Raw genomic sequence first — 10,632 nt, 5'->3', positions numbered from 1 at the left:
CCTCTTTCTTACAACCACCCCATTTTACAGACAAGAAAACTGAGGCCAAGAGAAGGGAAGGCCCACAGCACCTAGGCTGGAACCAAGGTCAGTCTGACTGCACCCCCAGCAAGATCAGGTCAGGACAAGTATAGACATCCAAATTAACAGGCCAGAGGGTAGGGACTCCGTTCCAGCTCTTCTTCCCACCACACCCGACCCAGGGAAGGGGTTCAAACTCCAAGATACTGACAATAGCAGCGGGTCACCATCGACAGGGTGCTCCCACCCATGCACTGGCACCAGTGTTGTCAGGCCTGCGCACAGATAAGGGAACTGAGGCAGAGACAGGGCTCAGTGGCCCGCCCAGGTTTCTGAGTGGGGGAGGCAGAGGACACTGGGGATGGCGGCTGGGGACGTGATGGGCACCTGGCAGCAGGGCGCGGGGTGCAGCCGGAAGCCCCCCTGCCTGGCGCGCCGCCCCGCCCCGGGCTCGAGGCCTGGATGGCGGGAGGCGGGATCTCCCGGCGGCGCCGCTTCCTGGCTCCCCACCCCGCGCGGCCGTCCTGGCCACGTCACCGCCCGGCCCGGAGTGCGCTGGCGGAGCGCGGCGGCTGCAGGCGCGCGGGCGGGAGGCGCAGGCAGGGCCGGGCACCGAGACGCCGGGGCCGGGGACGTGGCAGCCGGCCCGCCCGCCAGAAAGTTTCCTGGAAGTTTGCTGGGCGCGGGCGCAGCACCGACGGGCCGGACCATGAACGTGTTCCGAATCCTCGGCGACCTGAGCCACCTCCTGGCCATGATCTTGCTCCTGGGGAAGATCTGGAGGTCCAAGTGCTGCACGGGTGAGGGGCGCCCCGGGCGGGAGGGGGGGACCGCCTCGCTGGCCAGCCCTGGCGGGGCGCTCCACTGCCACTTGGTCGGCTTAGGGTGGGGACTTCGGCTCAGGCATCCCTGAAACTCTTTTTGCACGGATCAGCTTCCAAAATCAGTGCAAAGTTGTACAACATCAAAGAAGGAGGACCCTCTAGATTATGGTGGAGAGTAGGTTTGTGCCTCCACTGACACCCTCCCATGTTGGCATTGTCACAGCTAGTTGGAAGAATTGGGGGATGAGGAAAAGCTGACACCCCCTCCCTCCCACTGGTCAGTCCCATTGTTCCCTCCTCCCTTACTGGGGAGGAGGAGGATAAGGGTATATGTACTCGGGAAGTGGCCCCCAGTTCTCAGGGTCTTCTCTTCCTTGTCCCTCCCAGACTTCCCCACAGGCTGGACCCTCTTCCCTCCCCTGCCAGCGGTGGCACAGGCGGCTGTGATGTGGCAGGAGGGGACCCATGGTGCTCAGGTGGGCGTGGAGCTGCTGCTGAGCAGGAGCCCAGGGAGGCCTGGAGGGGTCCCCTGTTTGCCCAGCAGTCTGGCTGCTCTGCTGGAGGTTTGGAGAAGTTTTGAGGCTGGCCGGATGGCCACCAAACAGACGCCGTGCAATCAGAGGCTGCCAGAGCCGCCTGCAGCCATCTTTGTCCTCTGGTGTCCTGGAGGCGCCCGCCCGGTGCTTGGCACTGGGGTGGGGAGATACAGTGATGCACTCAGGCTCCTTGTGGGGGCCGAGGAGGCAGAGAGCAGCCCCAGCAGGCCTCATGGAGGGAGCGGCTCGGTGCTGGGTCCTGGAGGGCTGGCAGGGAGTTGACCCAGGAAGGGTGTGCTGTGTGGAGGGCCCCGAGGATGCAGCTGCACAGAGGTGGCCGAGCGCAAGGCATGTCCCAGGAAGGGTGAGCAGCCTGATTTGGGGGTAGTCCAGGAGGGAGATAAGTCCCCGAGGGAGGGCAGTCCGGATGTGGAAGGGCCTTTTCTGTTAGACCAGGAAGTAGGGAATGGGGACCCATGGAAGGTTGGGAGCAGGGGAGGGGCTTGGCAGGGGGGCCTAGGCAGGTCACTTTGGGAGCTGTGAGAGAGGAGGCAGAGGAACAGGGGGGTGGGGTGGGGTGGGGGAGAGGCTCCAGCCTGCGGGGCTCAGCAGGGGTGGGGGAAGGTGCAGAGGGGGCGGCTCTAGACCTGAAGGCCGTTTGGATTCGGTTCTTCTTCGGAGGGACAGGCACTCAGACTCTTCAGGGTCCCGGCAGAGGAAGTGGGTCAGGAATGCTGGGGGCTGACGGAACAGGAGAATCGGCTTGGACCTGTCCCTGCACGTCCATCCACAGAGGGCTGGGCAGGGTGAGCAGCCGTGGCCAGGAGAGGGCGCTGTTATCCAGCCTGCTGTCTGTACCGGGCCCCTGGGGTACAACCCGGACAGCAGAGACACTGGCCTGCCAGCTGACTTTCTGGTTGTCGAAACCGTCCACAAACCCAATGATAGCAACGGGGTACGTGATACGGCTCGTTAGTGGCTTAGTGCTCTGGGAAAAGGAAAAGAGGAGCTGGGTGGCGGGGATGGGGGAGTGTGCAGACAGGGGTCAGAGTTGAGGTGCCTGGCTGCCAGCCCCATCAGCCCCGAGGAACAGGGCTTAGTGGGACCTCAACTGACCCAGCCTCATTCTCACTCTGCCATTGACTCTCTAAATGACCCTGGGCCTCAGTTTTCCCATCTGTCAAGTGGGAGGGAGGGCTGCATCTGGTCAGTGGGTCCCCTCTGTGCTCAGTGGACCCCACAGGGACTCTAGCTAGGTATAGGCTCCTGTTCTCTGAGTCTTGGGTCTCCATGTGCGGCTTGCTTTGGTGGGAGTTATTCATAGTTTTCCAAGGTATTATTAAGCCAGTGTGCTCAAGGTCACCAGGGCTCCCAAAGGTGTCTGCCAAGCTGAGGACGTAGACAGGAAAGGGGTAGGGGAAGGCCCATGGGGGTGGCCCAGCATCCCCCACCAGCCTGCCTCCTGCGCCCTGGGGCTGAGTCCTCTCTGACAAGGTCTCTGCCTGGGCCCAGTGAGATGGCACACCATTGGGACCATCCCAGAGCTGGCCTCGTGTTGGTATTTCCTCCCCAGAGCCAGCCACACTGCCGCTCCCACCAGTGCCAGACCCCCAAGGAGGGATTCACGTTCTCACAGCGGTCCTGCCAGTATGAGTGAGGGGCCAGTGTGCAGGTGAGGAACACGAGGCCAGGCTTGCCCGCAGCGTGCTGATGGGAAAGCTGGCACATGAACCCAGCATGCTCTAGAATGTTAGGGGCTTCAGCGGTGTTCTTCCTTGGTCACCCCCAAAATGTCCAGAACCAGAGAAATGGTTGGGTAAGGCACAGCTCAGGTACTCCGTGAAAACAGACCCTGAGCCAGGTAATACAGTGGTTCTCCTTGTCTGCGGAGGGTGTGTCCCAGAATCCCAGTGGATGCCCGACTCCGAGGACAGTGTTGAACCCTGCATGCACCGTGTTCTCGATCTGATAACCAAGGCGGCTACTGTGTGACTACTGGGCGGGCAGTGGGCTACAGCGTGGATATGCTGGACCAAGGCATGATTCATGACCTGGGGGAACGAAGCAGGATGGCAAGAGATTTCACCACCCTACTCAGAATGGCGTGCAATTTAAAATTTATGAATTGTTTATTTCTGGAATTTTCCATTTAATATTTTCTGACCGTGGATAACTGAAACTGTGGCAATCAAAACCACAGGTTAAGAGGGAACTATTTATTGTATCACTTCTCAGTGCCAAACTCCCCAGTCATTTCTTGCCATTTAGAATAAAATCCAGGCCGGGCGTGGTGCCTCACGCGTGTAATCTTAGCACTCTGGAAGGCCGAGGTGGGAGGATTGCTTGAGGTCAGGAGTTTGAGACCAACCTCAGCAAGAGCGAGACCCCATCTCTACTAAAAATAGAAAAGATTAGCTAGGCAACTAAAAATAGAAGCAACCAAACAACAACAAAAAAAAATTAGCCAGGTGTGGTGGTGCGTGCCTATAGTTCCAGCTACTCGGGAGGCTGAGGCAGGAGGATCGCTTGAGCCCAGGAGTTTGAGGTTGCTGTGAGCCAGGCTGATGCCACGGCACTCTAGCTGGGGCAGCAGAGCGAGACTCTGTCTCAAAAAAAATTAAGTAAATAAAATCCAGATGTATCACCATGGCTGGAGGGAGAGAGTCGGGGAGAGTGATGAGCTCTGGGTGAGTGTGAGGGGACAAGACAGGCAGGACCAGTGAGAGACATGGGTCTTATTTAAGGGCATTTGGAAGCCACTTAAGAGCTTTAAGCAGAATTCCATTTTTAAGATAGCCCCTGGGTTGCTGATGGAGAGTAGAATTGGGGGAGAGGTGGGGCAGCAGTGAAGGATTTGGGGAGACCAACTGGGGGTCACTGGGGTAGGGCGGCTGGGCTGATGGAGGAGCATGGGGTACAGGGAGTGGAGCTAACAAATATGGGGGGATTGTGGGGTGGGTGACTGATTAGAAGTGAGGAACAAAGGGGAGGGAGACTCAAGGGTGGCTCTGGTGTTCTGGCCTGAGCCCCGAGGGGAAGGTGGCACATTATGAAGAAGGGGAGACAGGAAAGGGAGCAGGTTCCAGGGACAGTGAGTTTGGTCTGGGCTGTGGGGAGTTTGAGGTGGGACCGCCTCCAGGTATGGAGTAGACAGGTGAATACACAGGTCAACACTCAAAGAGTTCATCACTTGGTAAGTGGGCTGCGCTAAAAAAATAAATAAAAAAGAAAAACATGAAGAGTTCGGAGCTGGAAGGCCCTGGCATGTGATCATGGTGGCGGGATATCCAAGATGGCAAAGGGACAGAGGAGAAAGAAAGGCAGCCCGAGGTTGGGCAGAAAGGATGGCAGCGACCAGGAAAGCCGTGGTGCAGAGATTGGAGAGGGAGGACAGTTGACTTTCAGATGCATAAACGTGGGTGGGTGTCGTTGATGACAGCATCCAGACTGGGGGGCGGGGAGGGGGCTGGCTGGGAAAGGGGAAGGCGAGGCACCTCGCCCGGACCACCTCCATGACATATCAAAAGTGGTCGGACCACCTCCATGACATATCAAAAGTGGTCAAAGGACGTCAAAATGCAGTGTGGATTCCTGGATGGGATCTAGGAATGGAAAAGGCGGCAGTGGGAAACTGGTGAAATGAGAACAAGCCTGGAGTTCAGTGGACAGCGCCATCCTGATGTTAATCCCTTCATTTTAATAAAGTACCATCGTTAAATGAAATGTTAACATTAGAGGGCGCTGGGTGAAGGGTATGTGGGAACTCTCCGTACTGTCTTTACGACTCTTCCGTAAATCTAACATCCTTCCAAAATAAAAAGTTAAAAAAGAAAGAGGCAGGGATCTTTCCCCACTCCTGGAGACTGACCCGTTCCTCAAAAAAGAAAAACAAAGAAAAAGAAAAAGGCCAAAGCAGGTCAAGAATCAGCATGGAAAGTATGATCCCATTTTTGTCAACCTGATGCATCCATTGTGTCATATGTATGCACATATGTCATGTGTGTTCGTGTGCACCAGCCAAGATCTGGAAGGACGAACACAGGCTTTGGGATGCTTTTTTCTTTGCATCCTTATATACTGATTTTTGTTTTACAAAGAGTAAATACAGGCATAACTTTTACAACTAGAAGAAAAGGCTTTTTTAATCCTTGCATTTTGGAAAATAAAACAGAATGCTCCCCTGCCCCAGAGCCTCCCTTCACCTGCTCCCATCTCCCTGGTGAATCAACACCTTGTGGATTCAGCGAATTGTTCTCCCAAAGACCAGAGCTTTGGGGAGTGTCGGTAGAACTCTGGGGGCGGGGTGGAGAGAAGCCTCACCCCACCCCACCCCCACCCCCGCAACCAAGCCGACTCACACAACCCCCGACATCCTCCCTGGAGCTGGAACCCAGCAGGCACCGGGAGGGGGCTGGGAACCTGGTGTTCGTGTCTTTATTTGGAGCCCAGGAGAGAGATTACAGCTTACTGAGCAGAATCAACACTCCTGATGGGAAGGGTGTTTCCTGGCCCTTGGGGAGCGACAGTGCCCTGGACAGGTCTTGGAGGCCTCCCTGGCTGGCTGGCCGTGTGCTTCGAGCAGGGGGGGCTTGGGAGTCTGCGTTCTTACTGTCTCCGCACCCCCACCCCCCAGGCATCTCCGGGAAGAGCCAGATCCTTTTCGCTCTGGTCTTCACCACCAGGTACCTGGACCTGTTCACCAACTTCATCTCCATCTACAACACCGTGATGAAGGTGAGGGGTCAGGTGGTGACGGTGGGGGCCTGCTGAGCATCCACAAACTGAGGCCATCTGCCTGGGCACTCGGGATGCGGAGCCAGGTCTACCTGGGTTCGAATCCAGGCTCTGCTGGTTGGTGTCTGCATGACCCGGGCTTGGGTGAGGCCTCCAGTTCCCTCCTGTGCAAAATGACAATGATAACTAGCACTTACCTCAGAGGGTTCAGTTGGGAAAATTAAACCAGGTAATAAATGTAAATGTGCAAAAAGCCCTGCCATTTGTTAAACATTCAGTGAAGGTTAGCTATTATGATGATTTAAAAACAAGCAAAAAAATCAGATGGTGTCCTGAGCTTTCAGAGAACCCATTTGGCCATCTGTCCAACAAATTTTTTAAGCCTCTACTGCCAGCACCTGAAGAAGATATGCAAGTCTCCTGTGTTCGTGGAAGCTACTTTCTAATAATAAAACAAATAAGAAAAACCTTGGTTAGGGTTAAGGCTATGCAAATAATTAAAATCCTATTGTTTCCCTCAGCACTGAGGGATTTCATCTGTCTTCCTAAAATCCTATTAACTTGATGTTTCCTTCAATAAAAGAGTTTTAAAGATAGGATTACATGATGGAAGACAACTAGGGAGCTGCTTCAGGGTGTGTGGTCAGGAAGGGCTTGAAGAGGTGACAGGTGAGCCAAGATCTGGGTGACAGACAGAACCAGCTATGTGAAGATCAGGGAAGACATTCTAAGTGAAAGACCTCCACGGCAGGACCGAGCTTGTTGTGTTCGAAGGACAGACAGAGGCCAGCAGGGCAGAGCAGTGGCAGTGGCTGCCTGCTGCTGGCGGAGATGCTGCGGGCTGGGTGAGGAAAGCAAGGCCAGCCTGGGCAACATTAAAAAAAAATTAAAAATACCAGCCTGAGCAAGAGCGAGACCCCATCTCTACTAAAAATAGAAAGAAATTATATGGACAGTTAAAAATATATATAGAAAAATTAGCTGGGCATGGTGGCGCATGCCTGTAGTTCCAGCTACTTGGGAAGCTGAGGCAGGAGGATCAGTTGAGCCCAGGAGTCTGAGGTTGCTCTGAGCTAGGCTGACGCCATGGCACTCTAGCCCGGGCAACAGAGTGAGATTGTCTCAAAAAAAATAAAAATAAATTAAAAAAAAGCAGAAGGATGTTAGTAGTCCTCATGAAAGAATGTTCACAAGTCACTGATGCATAGCCTGGAAGTTGAGGTTTTAAAATTGTTTCAAGAGCCCTGGAATGCCACTGCTAAATCCCTTGAAAGAGACTAATTCAGTTTTTTTGTTTTTTTTTTTTTTGCCTAATAGCTCCATAGACGGAGGGGACAAGCAAGGCCTCTGATTCTTCACGGTAGCATTGTCAGTCCCAGTTAGAGGCATGGAGTTACTTAACAAGTCATTAACCTCAGATTCTAGGCAGCTGGACCCAAACACATTTTACCTCTTCATGGGGCGTCACGGCAGAGCACTTGCCCTTAAGTTTGGCAGGCTTTGAAGCCTAGTGAATAGGCTGGGAAATGACTTCATAGGTTCCCATGTCTCCCCCCTCCCCACCCATTTTAGGTGGTCTTTCTCCTCTGTGCCTATGTCACAGTGTACATGATCTACGGGAAATTTCGGAAAACATTTGACAGTGAGAATGACACATTCCGCTTGGAGTTCCTTCTGGTCCCAGTCATTGGTCTTTCCTTCCTTGAGAACTACAATTTCACTCCACTGGAGGTAAGGGAGGGGACTGAGGACTAACTCCCAAAGGTAAGCATGTCCCCGTGTCTTTCCCTCCAGACCCTTCGTGACATCCAGGCTTGCCTTCTGCTGTAACTGTGATTATAACTCATGTATTGTTCAGTTATAAGTTTAGAAGAAATTGGCAACAAGCTCTTCACAATGCTCAATTTAAAAATGGGCACGTCTAGTCAAGATGCTCATTTACCAAGCAGGCATCAGTTCCACTTCTGGCTGTTGAGACCTTACATCTGACACAATTAGCAAGCCCAGAGGTTTTAACCCAGTAGGTCTGGGCCGTGGCCCATGAACCTACAGGCAAAAAGCATCTTGGAAGATTCTCATGCTGGAATTTATGGACCAACTATATTTTGAGAAATGGTGACTTCAATTATGTTTTATCTAAACTACACATTTAAAATTTTTCTATAGAAATGTTCATGCTATGTTGTGAAAAAAGCAGTATGTATTCTTTTAAAAATCTTTAAAAAATTATAGAATATTAAAATATTGTACTTTTAAATTGAGAATGGTTTTTCTTCCTTAACTATATTTTCTCTAGTAAACTATTATGTTAGTAATTACATTCCTTAAGAGACGGGCCCCTACTGGGCCACACTCAGCGTTCTCTGGCCACTTTCTCTTTGGCTCAGATCCTCTGGACTTTCTCCATCTACCTGGAATCCGTAGCCATCCTGCCCCAGCTCTTCATGATCAGCAAGACTGGGGAGGCCGAGACCATTACAACTCATTATCTGTTCTTCCTGGGTCTGTACCGGGCTCTCTACCTGGCTAACTGGATCAGGCGATACCAGACCGAGAATTTCTATGACCAAATTGCAGTGGTGTCTGGAGTAGTACAAACCATCTTCTATTGTGACTTCTTCTACTTATACGTGACCAAAGGTAGGTCCTGGGAAAACAGAACTATGCTGTTGGCCCAACTAGTTACACATCCATTCAATAAATATTTAAGGAATATAAAGGCGAACAGAGCCAAGTCTCTGCCCCCAATGCTTACATTCTAATGGGGGAAGAAACAGTGCCATGAAAAAATGCAGGCCAATAGATGTACTACACAAACACTATATACAGGCAAGACAGCTCTGTGGTGACATTTGACAGCATACTTGGTTAGGAAAATATAGGCAGCCTGGCTCAGTAGTTCATGCTTGTGATCCTAGCACTTTTGGGAGGCCGAATGAGAAGACTGCTTGAAGGCAGGAGTTCGAGACCAGCCTGAGCAAGAGCAAGACCCTCTTCTCTACAAAAAAATAGAAAAATTAGCTGGGTGTTGTGGTCCGTGCTTGTAGTCCCAGCCACTCAGGAGGCTGAAGGAGGATCACTTGAGCCCAGGAGTTGAGCCATAATGGCACTGCACTCTAGCCTGGGCAACACAGCCAAGACTGTCTCAAAAAAAAAAAAAAAAAAAAGAGAAACACATTCCAGACCACTGACAAGCTCCAAGGCCAGAACCAGCTTCCTGTGGACAAAAGACTAATGTGGTCAAAAATCCATAAACCTGGTGACATCAAGCCAACCAACACTAGTTCACATAGGGCCTCATAGTCCCAGGTGAGGGGTCTGCACTATATTCTGATTAACAAAGGCAGCTGACGGAGGGTCATTTAAAAAGCCAATCCAGTAGCTGCCGTGCAGGGCAAAATGAGCTAAAGTACAATGACTAGTTATGGAGTGGTTGCAATTGTCCAGGAAAAAGGCCCTCAGTGAAAAGAGATGTGGACAGAGGCTTTGGGAGTTGAGAGGGACTGCCAATGGATTATATGAGATATGGAGTAATCAAGGCCAACTGCTAAGTTCATGGCCTAAACAGGGAGAGGGGTGCCAATAACCAAGATGAGGGTCAGTGGTCCACAGTCAACCAGAGAAGTTTCCCCCTTGGCTTTAACATCTGAACACCTACTGTGAACTGGGCATTAGGAGATACTAAGATTATGCATGTCATAAAGCAGTCCTTTCATCAATGTGGTAAATCTAACTTCATCTCTTTTCTTCCAGTCCTTAAAGGAAAGAAGTTAAGTCTTCCAATGCCAATTTGAAGGCTCCTGGAGATCGTCTACACCTTAAGGACATGAAGCAAACCATTCTGAATGTTCTCCTCAACAACTAATCCAATTTGGAATCAAATGTTAATTTAAGCCAAGAAAATGTTTAGTGTGGACTTCAACAAAGCACTGATCATTCTATCTAGAAGAACTTATCAATAGGATCTCTTAAATACCCATTAGAGAAGTAATGAAAAACCTGGGCCAACTGTACAAGTTTGGTACTTCAGAAGGCCAACCAGAGCAAGAAGCCTTAAGGTGCCTTACCCATGAATGGATCAAATAAACTATTGTTCTCTAAGACCCTGGTGCATGACTCATGCTAAGGATTAGTCACCTCCAATCTGGAAAGATGTCTCTGTAAGAATGCCCCAACTGAACATCAGCTGAAATATTATGAGTATGCTTTGGTGGCAGTTTCTGCTTTCCAGGTAGGTGTCCAAGGTACAAACATGATAGCTTGTGTGAAATGTTATCTCACTTCCACACTGCCTACAAACCAAATTTACCAGCTCTGCCTAAAGTCATTATAGTTTTGTGCCTCACCTTTGAATCTATTATGGCTCACACTAGCCCTGCATTCAGCAGTGTCTTAATTCCAATAACAATCCTAGGTACCATTTGTAACATCATCATATTACTGATAAGCAGATACAACCAAGCCCTTACCTACTAGGTGTCTTGCCCTTTCTTGTGGCTCTAATTCTTAGATTAAGA

General features: G+C 51.3%; 1 protein-coding gene across 1 annotated transcript; it reads left to right on the top strand.

The window, feature by feature from the left end:
- Positions 1-567: 567 nt before the first annotated feature.
- KDELR3 (KDEL endoplasmic reticulum protein retention receptor 3) lies at positions 568-10,216 on the top strand. Its single transcript, XM_045552866.1, has 5 exons — positions 568-821; positions 6,015-6,115; positions 7,688-7,846; positions 8,503-8,755; positions 9,869-10,216. Exons 1-5 carry the CDS (start codon positions 731-733, stop codon positions 9,907-9,909), a joined length of 645 nt encoding a protein of 214 aa, XP_045408822.1. The 5' UTR covers positions 568-730; the 3' UTR covers positions 9,910-10,216.
- Positions 10,217-10,632: the final 416 nt, after the last annotated feature.

This window comes from Lemur catta, chromosome 6 (assembly GCF_020740605.2).
Source record: "Lemur catta isolate mLemCat1 chromosome 6, mLemCat1.pri, whole genome shotgun sequence".
In the NCBI taxonomy this organism is placed as follows: domain Eukaryota; kingdom Metazoa; phylum Chordata; class Mammalia; order Primates; family Lemuridae; genus Lemur; species Lemur catta.
The sequence above is the reverse complement of the archived record's forward strand: the minus strand, read 5'-3'. Positions and strand labels throughout refer to the sequence as shown.